The 15,427-nt window shown below is 37.0% G+C and overlaps 1 protein-coding gene across 5 annotated transcripts in view; it reads left to right on the top strand.

Annotated features, from left to right (window-relative positions):
* Positions 1 to 15,427, top strand: part of KDM4C (lysine demethylase 4C) — a 418,681-nt gene that overhangs the window by 246,059 nt on the left and 157,195 nt on the right. For 4 of the 5 annotated variants that reach the window (XM_070794206.1, XM_070794204.1, XM_070794203.1 and 1 more), the window contains 3 exons: positions 3,512 to 3,693; positions 5,605 to 5,818; positions 7,760 to 7,836. In XM_070794206.1, the coding sequence (XP_070650307.1) occupies positions 3,512 to 3,693; positions 5,605 to 5,818; positions 7,760 to 7,836 (473 nt within the window). Of the gene's footprint in view, positions 1 to 3,511; positions 3,694 to 5,604; positions 5,819 to 7,759; positions 7,837 to 9,201; positions 14,563 to 15,427 lie in introns of those variants that run through there. The other variant, XM_070794207.1, reaches the window with a different exon arrangement.

The raw sequence follows: 15,427 nt of genomic DNA, 5'->3' as shown, positions 1-15,427 counted from the left end.
AGAAAGCCGTGATCACCATGAAAATCTACTTTACAGAAAGCCACAGCCCTTCTGAATCAGAGTTTGAATTTCAAGTTAGGTCTCTGAGGAGTTCCCTGGTGGTCCAGTGGTTAGGACTTGGTGATTTCACTGCTGGGTTCCTGGGTCCTTGGGTCCAATCCCTGGTTGATGAACTAAGATCCCTCAAGCCTTAAACAAACAAACAAACAAAAACGAAGTCTCTGAACTGACAGTTCCTGTATTGGGGGCTGCATAGCGTCATTGCCAGGCAGCTCTTAATTCGCAGGATTCCATAGTTATGGTGTTCTCTGCAACTGTGGCCCAGAGAGCATCCAAACAGAAGACAGATGCTCTTTGGGCTAGAGTATGACCTCATTTGGGAGATGGACAGCTGTGGAGCAGGGTCTTCCACCAGGTCAGTTTGAGTGTGTCAAGGTGTGTCAGGCTGCCCTAGATCAAGTCTTGCCAGAGGCCTGTTCTCTGGCTCCATTGTTGAGAATTGTTCTCCTACTTCTTGTTCATTTTCCCAAGGCTTTTAGGAATTAAATAGTATTTTCTTCATCCCTAAAACTATTTTGAGAACGCATCATATCAACCAAGTCAAAATGAATGAATAAGAGCATCATTCATCTTGTTAATTTCGGTCTTTTATAATAAAACAAGTGATGTGATAAATTTATTGTGAACCAAGTGGAATCCAAGTTATTCAAGCCCAAGGATTTTGCTTGCTTGTTTAGCTCTCATGTTTAGTGTATATTGGTCATTAAATGCAATGTTATTTCAAGTTCCTAGTTAACTTTTACTCACATCTTTGATTTGTCAAAGTTTACTCTTCACAGTAAATCTGCTGTTATGTATTATAAGGAAACAGAGGTGGAAACATTTAGCATCAAATTACTTTTATTTCAAATGTAGGCAGAGGTTCTTAGTTTTGTTTCAAACATTGTCCCTGACTGAACGTTAAGCATTTCTATTGTGTATAATAGTAATAATAAGGATAATACCACCACCACCACAGAAACAGGAACAGGATTGTTCCGTTTTGCTTCAGTTGGCATTTGATGTTTTTAGAGTTATTTTCAGCCTCATTTAGCCCTTCCTACTTTTCCACTTCAGCAAATCCACTTTGACTTTTTTTTTTAACACAGGTGAGTCACCAGGGCAAGGGCAGGAGCTCTTTAGATCATGGGAATACCCCTTCTGGGACTTGAAGACATTGCTTTACAGTATTTATTAGCAGCACTGAGACAGCTACTGCAGAGGAAGTTTAGAGTGTGTCACAGCTGTGAACATTAAGTACTAGATGTAGCTGTGATTGCTGCCATTGTTTTGATACACTGTCCTCTGCTATAAGCGTGAGGAATTTCTTCTCATAACCTATTATATCTTTTTGTATTTTTCTGGCCTTCTGTAAAATTTTGTAAAATGATATTTTTGTGGAATGGATCTCTGCCCTTTTCATGTTAACAGATACACATACTTAAAGAGATTTGACCCTCTGGGGAATCATATTGAACAAATGAGATTTGGCTTAGGTATTGTCTTTTATATCCATGTAATGGTACTATATTGCTTGGCACACAATAGTCAGTCTGTAAATGGTATTTGTCATGAATTTTGAATAAAAGTTAATTAAGTGAAATAAAATTAATAATTTTAAATTAAATCATCTGCTGTATTAGGCCAGGGAACTAAAAATATTGGTAAGGCAGATAGTGGCTAGTGAATTCCTGTGCTAGCTGAAAGATAATCTTGCACATATTAAAACTCTTACCCTGGGAGGTATCAGGGTAGCACAAGAAACAAGAAGTTGTGGAGCTGAGAGGAGGGGTGAGGATAGGGAAGGTGTGGAAAGTGGGTTGGTTTGTCTGGCTCTCAAATCAGAGGTAGTGCTCGATGATGAGGAGGATGCCAATTTCATTTCTGGTTTCCACTCCGACATTAATATCACAGGTACTTTGGAATGTGTGCGTCTTTTATGATCAACGTAATTGTTTTTCCCTGAGTACCCTGCTCACAGTTCATGTATTGCTGAAGCCTGGCTTGGAGAATTTTGAGCATTACTTTACTAGCGTGTGAGATGAGTTCAATTATGTGGTAGTGTGAACATTCTCTGGCATTGCTTTTCTTTGGGACTGGAATGAAAACTGACCTTTTCCAGTCGTGCGGCCACTGATGAGTTTTCCAAATTTGCTGACATATTGAATGTAGCACTTTCACAGCATCATCTTTTAGGATTTGAAATAGCTCCACTGGCATTCCATCACTTCCACTAGCTTTGTTCATAATGATGCTTCCTAAGGCACACTTGACTTCACAAGTCAAATTGCCAACATCTGCTGGATCATCAAAAAAGCAAGAGAGTTCCAGAAAAATGTCTATTTCTGCTTTATTGACTATGCCAAAGCCTTTAACTGTGTGGATCACAATAAACTGTGGAAAATTATGAAGGAGATGGGAATACCAGACCACCTGACCTGCCTCTTGAAAAACCTGTATGCAGGTCAGGAAGCAACAGTTAGAACTGGACATGGAACAACAGACTGGTTCCAAATAGGAAAAGGAGTTCGTCAAGGCTGTATATTGTCACCCTGCTTATTTAACTTATATGCAGAGTACATCATGAGAAACACTGGGCTGGAAGAAGCACAAGCTGGAATCAAGATTGCTGGGAGAAATATCAATCACCTCAGATATGCAGATGACACCACCCTTATGGCAGAAAGTGAAGAAGAACTAAAGAGCCTCTTGATGAAAGTGAAAGTGGAGAGTGAAAAAGTTGGCTTAAAGCTCAACATTCAGAAAACTAAGATCATGGCATCCGGTCCCATTCATGGCAAATAGATGGGGAAACAGTGGAAACAGTGGCTGACTTTATTTTTGGGGGCTCTAAAATCACTGCAGATGTTGATTGTAGCCATGAAATTAAAAGACACTTACTCCTTGGAAGGAAAGTTATGACCAACCTAGACAGCATATTCAAAAGCAGAGACATTACTTTGTCAACAAAGTCTATCTAGTCAAGGCTATGGTTTTTCCAGTAGTCATGTATGCATGTGAGAGTTGGACTATAAAGAAAGCTGAGTGCCGAAGAATTGATGCTTTTGAACTGTGGTGTTGGAGAAGACTCTTAAGAGTCCCCTGGACTGCAAGGAGATCCAACCAGTCCATCCTCAAGGAGATCAGTCCTGGGTATTCATTGGAAAGACTAATGTTGAAGCTGAAATGCAATACTTTGGCCACCTGATGCGAAGAGCTGACTCATTGGAATAGACCCTGATGCTGGGAAAGATTGCTGGCAGGAGGAGAAGGGGACGACAGAGGATGAGATGGTTGGATGGCATCACTGACTCAATGGACATGGGTTTGGGTAGACTCTGGGAGTTTGTGATGGACAGGGAGGCCTGGTGTGCTGTGGTTCATGGGGTCGCAAAAGAGTCGGACACGACTGAGCAACTGAACCGAACTGAACTGACCCTGCTCACTTTGTTTTCATGCCCTTTCTCTTCAGATTTGCCTGAGGTTCCATCGATTGAGGAAGAAGTGGAAGAAACCGAGTCTTGGGCAAAGCCTCTGGTTCACCTTTGGCAGACGAAGTCCCCAAACTTTGTGGCCGAGCAAGAGTATAACACAGCCATGGGCAGAATGGAGCCACACTGCGCCATTTGTGCTCTGCTCATGCCCTACTACAAGGTAGCTGGCGGGAGGGGCCCCTGCCCACGTTTCTTTTCACTGTAGCACTTTCTGTGTGGCTGTAAAAACACAGGTGAATCATTGTAGTTAGTATGCACACAGTGAAGAAAACATTAGTTCTTCTGTAGCTAATGACCATCATAGACATCAAACAGAATTCCTGCGTGCCACTTGAGAGACTTTTCTTTAACAGTGCTTTATTATTTTTGAATGTCTTAATTTATTTCAGTCAACGGTTAATTCCAACCTTTCTTTCTACCCACTTGACCAAGAAACACAGACCTTAAAGTTTCAAAATAGTAGAAGCTTGCAGAGAGAGAACTTAGACCTAGTCTCTGCTTTATGTTTGAAAATATTACTCTCAATCATATAAATGTCAGCTCTGGGCTCACATTTGAAATACCTCTCTTCATCTTTCCATGTAGAACATGCAAAAGACATAGCAGGACTCAGTGCAAACCAAATTGTCCAGTTTATCCCCATCAGCCAGCTATTCTTGGTATTATTTTCAGATGTCATGTCATATATGTTATGCCAAAAGCGTCTTAGATCACAGAGGGCCACATTCTTCAGCACTAACACAAACAAAATGATCTTTAGGAATCTGGTAAGGGTAGAACTCGGAGAAGGCAATGGCACCCCACTCCAGTACTCTTGCCTGGAAAATCCCATGGATGGAGGAGCCTTGGTGGGCTGCAGTCCATGGGGTCGCTAAGAGTCAGACATGACAGCGACTTCACTTTTACTTTTCACTTTCATGCATTGGAGAAGGAAATGGCAACCCACTCCAGTGTTCTTGCCTGGAGAGTCCCAGGGATGGCGGAGCCTGGTGGGCCGCCGTCTATGGGGTCGCACAGAGTCAGACACGACTGAAGCGACTTAGCAGCAGCAGCAGCAAGGGTAGAACTACTAGGTCCATTTTAATATACAATATTATAAAGTGTATTGTTGTGAATATTGTGTTCTGCATTATATTTTCACTAATAGAATCAGAAATATTCTATTCAAGATCACATTGTTCTTAAAGTTCCACATGAAGTAATTCTGTCCAGACATTTCAGAGCATAAAAATGCATAATGTGCCATATTCTCAGAACTTTGTAAATAGAGGAAGTAGTTCATTCATTCATCTGAATGAGACATTAGGGAGTGATTAACTTTATTTTTATTTCCCATTGTTAAATTTCTATGTTTTCTTGAAAAATTTACCTTTGTTTTGATTCTTATTTCTGTATCATAATCTGCCTGCATATTTCCCTAATGATTAAAAAAATTCCAACTAAAATTATAAGATTTGGGGAAATTTATTAACATAAGGTTTCTGGGATAAGATAGTTCATTAATTATATTCAAATAAACAATGAATATCTTATATTTTGGTCAGAGATGACAATTTTGTTTGCATATTATGCCTTGTTATCTGATGTCATTTGCTAGATGTTTCTGTCTTGCTGTTTTAAAACTTTGTGATGAGACAAAAACCTTCAAAAACTCTCTAAATACTGTCATAGAAATTAAAACTGAGGTCTTTGAAGATTCTCCTTCAGGTGTAACCAGGTAAGATTCTTCAGTAAATGAAATCAGATCTATTAACCTAGTGCAAATAAAGAAGCAAAAAAAGTTCATCGGAAGGATCATTGCTTCTCATGAACTTTGTCTATAAGAACATAATTTTAGTAGCCCATCTCTTTCTGTAATAGTGGACATATAGAATCTCCTTTTGTTCCTACAGCTTAGCTTCTGGATGGGAACCTGGGGAGCAGAGGTGATAGTTGGAGGACAAGGACAAGAAGAAACAATACAGAAGTGAAAAATTAGTAAATGAAATAGCTTTTCTTGGATCTATCCAAAGCAAGTGATTTGAGCTCCTTTCTGTATTTTTTGCTCATTTGCAAATATTGTGTTTTTCAGCCAGATAGCAGCAATGAAGAAAATGATTCTAGATGGGAGACAAAATTAGATGAAGTGGTGACTTCAGGAGGAAAGACTAAGCCCCTCATTCCAGAGATGTGTTTTATTTATAGTGAAGAAAATATAGAATATTCTCCACCTAATGCCTTCCTGGAAGAGGATGGAACAAGCCTTCTGATTTCCTGTGCAAAGTGTCGCGTACGGGTTCATGCAAGTAAATGAGTCTATCAGTCATTAATCACTGGCTTTTTTAGTGCTTCACATAGTCTTTATTTCTCACCCCTCTGCAGCCTGTCAAATCTATCACAGTGAACTATTGGCATCATTAATGATTAGATCATTCTTTCTCATATTTCTTCTAATGAAAGTATGAAAGGTATAATCGTCCTTTCTTGTATTTTATGTGGTATCAGTGGAGAACAGGTCTGATGGTTTGTTTTTTTGGGGTCCCCATGTGGAGTCACCACGGGACTCCTTTCACATGCTTAAATTTTACTTAAGATATAGTTTATAAAACCTTAATTTTAGTCTCTTATGTTGATTCATCACTATTTTCCTTTGTAAGTTTTAAAAAGAATGAGTATTCTTTTGGTGATTTGGGGAATTGTTGTTAAATTTAATTCCTGAGTTAAAATTTTATTCTTTGTAAGAGTAGGGAGATCTTCATTTTGGGGAAAACAGTCCTTCGAGTTTTCCCCCAGGACTGAGATCGTTAGGCTCTATACCTGTCTCAATTTGCTATTTTTACATAATTGCGTTAATGGCAAATACATTTTTATAGGTTAATCTGTCATCTAAACCCTCTAAAATGTATAAATCTAAAATGGATCAGTTATACATTGCAATTGTATTTTAAAGCATTTTAGTATTCAAGCTCTTACCAAGTCACATGTTTTATGAACCTTCTTAGGTGTGGTGTGAGTCTGTCAATGTGGTATGAATGATTTATAATATATGTATTACATTCTGTATTTACCCCACAGTAATACCAGTCTTATATTAAGGTTCAAATTGCCTGGCTATCAAGCATTTATTTATTAGGTACTTTCAGCTTCCCCACGGGATTTGAACATGTGTTTGAAATATAATTATATTAAACTTCTTATTTACTTCATCAGTCTGTAAGACACTCAGTACACACACACACACACACACACACACACACACACACACTCTCACTCACTCACTCACTCACTCACTCTACACGGTTATATGTATATGAGAGGCATAGCATCATTTTACAAACAAGTTAGGATTTAATCTTGACTCCAGAATGCACTAACTGTGCAACTTAGCCATAATATTTTATGAACATGTGCTTGAACTAAACATTTTATGATCTTGGTTAACTATTATAGGCTTTTCTTTGGGTAATTACATTTCTGTTATTTTCCCTTCCCAAGTCAAATTTTATAGAAATTTGATATTAAAAATTACTTCTTTAAATTCTATTCATTTCAAAGCCCTCTTTTTTCAGGAAGCCAGAGTAACACATGTTTGTTGGAGCCATATAATTGCTACATATATCATGTAATTACATCATCAGCCATCTCTTTAAATTGTTGAGTCAGGCATGTACTGAATAGACAAGTAAAATCGAACATATCTCTTCATCACCAGCCATGAATTGTGTATCCTTTGTCCGTATCACTGAAATTAAAGCTAATTAAATGTAATTTTTGAAGTGTAGTTTTAAATTACATTAATTTTATGCATATAATTTTATGTTCAGAAATATTTTGTTAAGGTTTGTTTACTGTACCATTTTAAAACTTCTCCAAACTTTGCTTCATAAATTGCAGCTTACTTTGAAATATGTTTTATATGAGTAAAGGACTAGACCTGAAAGTTTAGAGATTTTATTATTGCCCATTCAAGTACTATCATTAGTATTCTTTATGATAACTAGTGTGAGCATTGCTAACTGTTTAGATGCCTACTCTCATGCTTCCTGGCAGTGATATCCTGTTAGGTATAAGGTGTGAGAACCAAAAGTGTCTCTGAGCCAGCCTTGTTTATGTTTTGTTCTAAGCAATGAGAATCAAAAATGGTATGGTAGGTTGTTGCTCTGATTTTATTTATTCAGTGGCTAAAATGTGTCATATTCACAAAATACAAAAGGCTTAATTAATGGATCCATACTATTATTTTGTAGGTTGTTATGGAATCCCTTCTCATGAGATCTGTGATGGATGGCTATGTGCCCGGTGCAAGAGAAATGCATGGACAGCAGTAAGTGGCTTATTCATTCCGTCCATTGTGGGTCCGTTTAAATCTAGTGGTACATGTACTTTTGTGTGCAGTTTCACTCTTCCCTGTTTTTCTAGTCTTCTCTTTCCAAATCATCCTACTGAGTATCTCTGTATCTACTGTGAAAATGTTAAATACATTTCTGGAGATCACCCTGTCCTCAGGAACCTACAGAGACTAGCAGTTTTTTAGAGCATGTCCAAAATACTGCTTCACGTTCTTTCCCAGCTCAGTTTTGCAGTTCTAGAAAATAAGTATTCTGAGTGACAGTGAAGATAGGAATCTCTAGGGACCTCTGAGGAAACCATGCTCATTCACAACAATTCCACTAGCTTAGCTCTTCCCTGTTTATTCATTTATACATTCATACTTCAGCAAATTTTAAAGTGTTTTGTGCTAAACATTGCTGTGAACTTGAGACAGAAACTACAACACCAAATTATTCTCTGTTTGGGTAACACAGATTTCTCTTCACCTAAATTGTTTTCCCTGAAGATACTATAGAAACTTTAGCTTACACCCAAGCATTGCACTCCATTCCATTAATCTACCAGTTCACTCATTTTACAGTTTGATTATGTGTTGCCTTAATTTTTCTTAAAAATTCTCTTTCAAGATGTATCAGAACGTTGTTGAAGTTGGAGACCGGTCAGATCTCAAGACTGTATCCCTCATTCTTGATCTCATAACAGATGCTCAGCTTCATTTTGATTTTAGTAGTAGCCTTTGCTTTATTCCTTAATGATCTCTAATGACAATGGATTAGATTTCCTTGCAGCCAAAGTTAAAACCCTGAGGCAGAATGTAAAGACCATGTTTTGCATGATGAAAATTTATGTCATGATTATGTATGTTTAGCTCTCAGTGTGGAAATAGACATATGGTAACTATAAATTAAAGGCATCTGTAAGAGTGACTTTCTGTATGATTTTATTGCTGGCATTCACTTCACATAGTGAGGGGAAAGCAGGGGAAAATATGGACCATTTTTATAGTCCAGATAATCTGATCTATGTGATATTAGAGGTAATATCTCCAACTTAAGAATTCTTTCCATTAGTTGGCCCAGATAACATTTTGATACTTCATTTGGTTGATCATTACATTAACAAAAACTGTATAACTGCACAGCATCTGTAAAACAGCCAGGAAGTCCTGCTGTAATATATGTATTCAGGTCTTGTTTACCATGCTGGTTCTATTCGTATTATATGAGCCAAAGCAAAGTCTTGTAGAGTCAGTTTTGTTGATGATGTCCCCTCTTTCACCCTGAAGTGTAGATTTAGAATTTAGAGCTACTCTAATTCAGTTCACCAAGGCATGAAGAATTCTCTGTTCCATCTGCAGTTACTGCTTGGCTCCATGCTCACACACCGAGCAGTCCTGTTACCCCAAGGTACCATTGTCCTTTGCATGGCAGTGCCAGGGCTAGGCCTCAGTCAGCCACCCTGATTCCAAGACTGCTTCTTAGCAATTATGTTGCTTTCCTTTAGCATGTCTTCAGAAGGAAATACTTAGATTAATCACTCTCTGCAACTGATTTAAAGCATATTTCTATTAATCTTAACCTCTCTGTACCCTGAGAAAATACAGCGTGCCTTTGACACCATGTAAATCTCTCTTAATTTGCGATTAAGACAGGAGCTCTTGAATACAACTTTGCATTGATTTTTTTCAGACCTGCATAATTTCTTAGCTCTAATTGGAAATGATCTAAATTAACAATGGGCCAATTATCATTATTATTATTATTTTTCAGTTTATCCATTCTGAGTGAACGTTGTCCATGAAGCTCTATTTCTAAATTTTTCTCTTGAGAAATAACTGAATTTCATTTTAAGCATTGCAGAGAAGTATATTCTGGCCTTAACACCCTTATTTAGTATGGCATTGTGTGTTGCAATATTTATATTTTACTAAGCACTTAAGTATGATTCTTGGGTTTTGTGGCTGGAATGGTTGCATTTGGGAAGTACACTTAGACTTGTCTTCTTAGGAACCAATCTCATACTGTCAGTTTTAGGTTCCAGAGGAGCGCTGATCTCCTTTTGGATGGAAGCTCTAAAAGAACCTAATGGAAATCTAACAGTGTGGCTGAAGTCAAATGATATTTCAATCCTGGCTTTTAGTTTACTAACTCTTGATTACTAAGTATTTCCTCGGATTTTCTGTTTTAAACATAGTTTGTGAAAGTAAGGCTTATTCATCATGAATACAAATGACTCCAGTAACATATTTTGCTTGAGATATGTGTTTATACAACAAATGTGATTGTTTCAGTTAATTATATTTCCTTTAATGATTATTGCTTTGAAAATCTTAGAGGTAAGAAGAGGGTACCTGAAACACCTTAAATTTATTTTCATAAGGTGTGTGTGGGAATCGTATGTGGTAGTTCTATTTTTTAAAGATCAAAAAATAAAAATTAAAGGTTAAAAAGAGTACCTGTTGATGGACAAATGGATAAAAAAAAGTGTCTCTATACACACACACACACAAACACATTCACACATGCACACATATGTACAATGATTATTATTCAGCCATAAGAAAAGGAAATTCTCTTGCTACAATTTGGGTGAAACTGGAGGGTGTTATGCTAAGTGGAATAAGTCAAAAATAGACAAATACTGTATGCTTTCCATTTACATGTGGAATTAAAAAAAAAGCAAAGCAACAACAACAGAGATACAAACCTGAACTCATAGATACAGAGCATAGATTGGTAATTGCCATGGGCTGGGGGAATGAGGGAAATGAGTGAAGGTGTCAAAGAGTATATACTTCAATTACAAATACATTCTGAGGGTGTAATGTACAGCATGATGACTATAGTTAACAGTGCTTTATTAGATACTTGAAAGTTGCCAAGAAAGTAGATCTTAAATGTTCTCACCACACACACACACACACACACACACACACACACACACACACACAAAGGTATTTAATGTGAGGTGATGGATGTGTTAACTAACCTTATTATAGTGATGATTTCTCAATATAGAGATATATCATGTTGTCACATTGTAGAACTTAAACTTATACAATAAGTCAATTATATTTCAATAAAACAGGAGAAAAAGAGGGAAACTATAATAGTAACTATATTATATAAGTAAGTATCAATTATTTACACTTTCAAAGTAAAGGCATCATAAGGTTTATTTCAGGAAATCCCGGCCATAAATAAATGAATAACTAGCTAACTAACTGAAGTCATACATTAACAGGTAGTTGGGGTTGGTAGTTGCGGATGTGATGGAATTAGTGTTCACAGACTAGCTGTCTTTTTATTTACCAGTTCTAAGGAATGGAAGTCATGTGGGCCAAACTGCTCTGCTCGCTTTTCAGTAACTGAAGACCAGAACTTTGTCTCATTTCTCTATAATACTCCTAATACCTGGTGTACTGTTGGATCATTTCTGAACTTATAGAGCTTTTATCTGTGACCTTCAGCATTCTCATCATTTCTGGAAGTCTTGGTTTAGTCCTCAGTGTATTTGATTTTGCTACTTTTTTTTTTACTTTATCCACTTGTATCAGTTAAAATGAGAAACAAAAGGCTGTATTGCAGCCTTAACTATATGTAGTAGAGAAAGAGATGACTTACAAATTTTGAATTACACCCTAACTTGGATTCTAGAATCCTGGCTCTAAGCCCAAATTCAAGTGAAACAAAATGAAACAGTTAAGAAATTCCCCAAATACCTGTCTTTTGTGACATAAGGTTGTAGCTCTCATAGTTCTAATTAAATATCATTGCTTTGTGCCTGTTTGTCATATTTCAGTACTGCTCAGATAAATAGACCTGTATGGAAGCTGTACATGTATTTATGTAATAAATGTTAAGCTTATAACCCAGCTTTATTAGAATGTTTTATTTTCAGCTCTGTTTTGTTTCCAGCTCTTTTGTGACTATGTGATTCATTTTGGAGCAGTTTGTACTCCTTCATTATAGTAGCACTTTAAGAGCATATTCTAAATATTACCAAGTTCTGTTTTTAGGTGTTGAATGTCAACACTCTGATTCTGGAATGTGCTTCTAGTTATTTTGAGTCTTAATTTGTATCTAATTACTTTTGACCTAAATTACTAGAGTTTATATCTAATCTGTTCATCAGCTTCCATTTTATAGTAAGTTACCACTAATTAAAAACATAATATTCGAACTGTAAAAATGCTGAATATGTATTGTTTTCTTTCAAGTTTTTTCCCTCCACCATTTTCTTTTTTATTCCTACTTTGAAAATTTTTTTTAAATTCTGAGTATTTCTGTGAAATACCTGAATTCTGTGTTAGAGCTTCACTTCTAATTATGAAGGAGGATGTTAGTTAAATGTGTGGATTGAACTGATAACCTGAATACTTTTATCCTAAACAGTAATAATTCATGTGCTTAATACTCTGTAGAGTATTAAGAGGTAGTATGCTAATAACCACAGAAGGATTTTCTGTGCTATCTTCTAAAGGATTTATATTATTGAATTTTCTAAAGAACAAACTATAAGCAGGTTAAGAGGTTAAACTTTAGGGATAGTATAGCTCTTTGGTGGTTGTTTCTCTCCAGGAAATTTGGATGTTTCTTTTGAGGTAGGGGGAATGTGAGGTTTTGTTTTAGTGGTGTAAATGGGAGTGGAAATTTCATGGGAAGATTGGTAATTTATATCATGGAAAGTTGTGTCATACTCAGGTTTATGACTTTGACAAATCATGAGTTGTCAGTCTTCTGTCCATGGTAGCTTTAAGCCAGTGCTGTTGTTTTTCAATGTCAGTGAAAATTTCCAGTGTCTTTTGTGCTATGTCTTACTAGGGAGCTTTTTAAATTACCTTATATAATTCTTGCAGGGCAAGGCAGGGTAGACATAGTAACTCACATACCTGAAATCTAAAATCTTAATTAGAGGAAGATTTAAAAGCAATGTAATGAGAAGGTTCAATTAGAGACAACTATCTAAGGCCTCTTCTGACCCTGAAATCCTTTGATTCTGTGTTGTTTTGTATTTCCATTTTGCTTTAATTAGTTTTCCTTAAGAATTGGGCACCTTCATGAAATCTAAATTTGTTTTTGTACTTCTTAACCTGATCAAAGGTGATGAGTTACAGAAAAGTACAGGAGTTGAAGTGACTTTGGTAATTATTGGCTGGATCAGTGTAATTTTTATATGCTCAAGGAAACTTTCAATTTTTAAAAAAAGTGACTTCAAGGCCTTACTGTAATTTTATTTGGATTATACAATATGCATTATCTTCTGGATAATGCATATTATGCATTATGTATTATCTTCGGGATTTCTTTTTATTTCAATATATCCCTTTACTCTTAATTTAGAAAAATTTGTTTAAATATTTTTATTTGAATGTTATATAGCAGAATACACAGTTGCATATTATATTCTTGAAGAGATATTGCCATGCTATGAAAAGGTAGATTTTGAAATGAAAAAGTTAAAAAAAAAAAAAAAACTTAAAAAAATTCTGTATAATGAAATAGTAAACTAGGTTGCTGTTGTAGTTTAGTCATTTAGTCATGTCAAACTCTTTGCCACCCCGTATAATTAGGACTTCCCTATCCAGGATGTACTCTGGCTCCCCTGTCCTTCAGTGTCTCCTGGAGTTTGCTCAAACTCATGTCCATTGAGTTGGTGATGCCATCCAACCATCTCATCCTCTGACACCTGCTTCTCCTCCTGCCCTCAATCTTTCCCAGCATCAGGGTCTTTTCCAGTGAGTTGGCTCTTCGCATCAGGTGGCTAAGGTACTGGAACTTCAGCTTCAGCATCAGTCCTTCCAATGAATATCCAATAATATCCTTTCGGATGGACTGGTTTGATCTCCTTGCTGTCCAAGGGACTCTCAAGAGTCCTTTCCACCACCACAGTTCAAAAGCATCAGTTCTTTGGTGCTCAGTCTTCTTTATGGTCTAACTCTTAGCTCTATACGTGACCAATGGAATAATCATAGCTTTGACTATATGGACCTTTGTCATGCAATCTTGACTCCAGCTTGTGCTTCACCCAGCCCAGAAATTTGCTTGATGTACTCTGCATATAAATTAAATAAGCAGGTGACAATATACAGCCTTGACATACTCCTTTCCCAGTTTTGAACCAGTCTTTTGTTCCATGTCTGGTTCTAACTATTGCCTCTTGATCTTTATACAGGTTTCTCAGGAGACAGGTATAACAGACCACCTTCTCAGGTAAGGTGGTCTGTTATACCTATCTCTTTAAGAATTTTCCATAGATGATTGTAATCCACACAGTAAAAAGCTTATTGTAGTCAGTGAAGCAAAGTAGATGTTTTTCTGAAATTCCCTTACTTTTTCTGTGATCCAACGGATGTTGGCAATTTGACCTCTGGTTCCTCTGCCTTTTCTAAATCAAGCTTGTACATCTGGAAGTTCTTGGTTCACATCCTGTTGAAGTCTAGCTTGAAGGATTTTGAGCATTACCTTTGCTAACATGTGAAATGAACTCTACTGTACGGCAGATTGAACATTGTTTGGCCTTGCCCTTCTTGGGATTGGATGAAAACTGGCCTTTTCCAGTGCTGTGGTCGCTGCTGAGTTTCCAAATTTGCTGGCACATTGAATGCAGCCCTTTTTTTTTTTTTTAATTTTATTTTTAAACTTTACATAATTGTATTAGTTTTGCCAAATATCAAAATGAATCCGCCACAGGTATACATGTGTTCCCCATCCTGAACCCTCCTCCCTCCTCTGTCCCCATACCATCCCGCTGGGTCATCCCAGTGCACCAGCCCCAAGCATCCAGTATCGTGCATTGAACCTGGACTGGCAACTCGTTTCTTACATGATATTTTACATGTTTCAATGTCATTCTCCCAAATCTTCCCACCCTCTCCCTCTCCCACAGAGTCCATAAGACTGTTCTATACATCAGTGTCTCTTTTGCTGTCTCATACACAGGGTTATTGTTACCATCTTTCTAAATTCCATATATATGTGTTAGTATACTGTATTTATGTTTTTCCTTCTGGCTTACTTCACTCTGTATAATAGGCTCCAGTTTCATCCACCTCATTAGAACTGATTCAAATGTATTCTTTTTAATGGCTGAGTAATACTCCATTGTGTATATGTACCACAGCTTTCTTATCCATTCATCTGCTGATGGACATCTAGGTTGCTTCCATGTCCTGGCTATTATAAACAGTGCTGCGATGAACATTGGGGTACACGTGTCTCTTTCCCTTCTGGTTTCCTCAGTGTGTATGCCCAGCAGTGGGATTGCTGGGTCATAAGGCAGTTCTATTTCCAGTTTTTTAAGGAATCTCCACACTGTTCTCCATAGTGGCTGTACTAGTTTGCATTCCCACCAACAGTGTAAGAGGGTTCCCTTTTCTCCACACCCTCTCCAGCATTTATTATTTGTAGACTTTTGGATCGTAGCCATTCTGACTGGTGTGAAATGGTACCTCATAGTGGTTTTGATTTGCATTTCTCTGATAATGAGTGATGTTGAGCATCTTTTCATGTGTTTGTTAGCCATCTGTATGTCTTCTTTGGAGAAATGTCTATTTAGTTCTTTGGCCCATTTTTTGATTGGGT

Source organism: Bos indicus, chromosome 8 (assembly GCF_029378745.1).
Source record: "Bos indicus isolate NIAB-ARS_2022 breed Sahiwal x Tharparkar chromosome 8, NIAB-ARS_B.indTharparkar_mat_pri_1.0, whole genome shotgun sequence".
NCBI classification, from domain to species: domain Eukaryota; kingdom Metazoa; phylum Chordata; class Mammalia; order Artiodactyla; family Bovidae; genus Bos; species Bos indicus.
The sequence above is the reverse complement of the archived record's forward strand: the minus strand, read 5'-3'. Positions and strand labels throughout refer to the sequence as shown.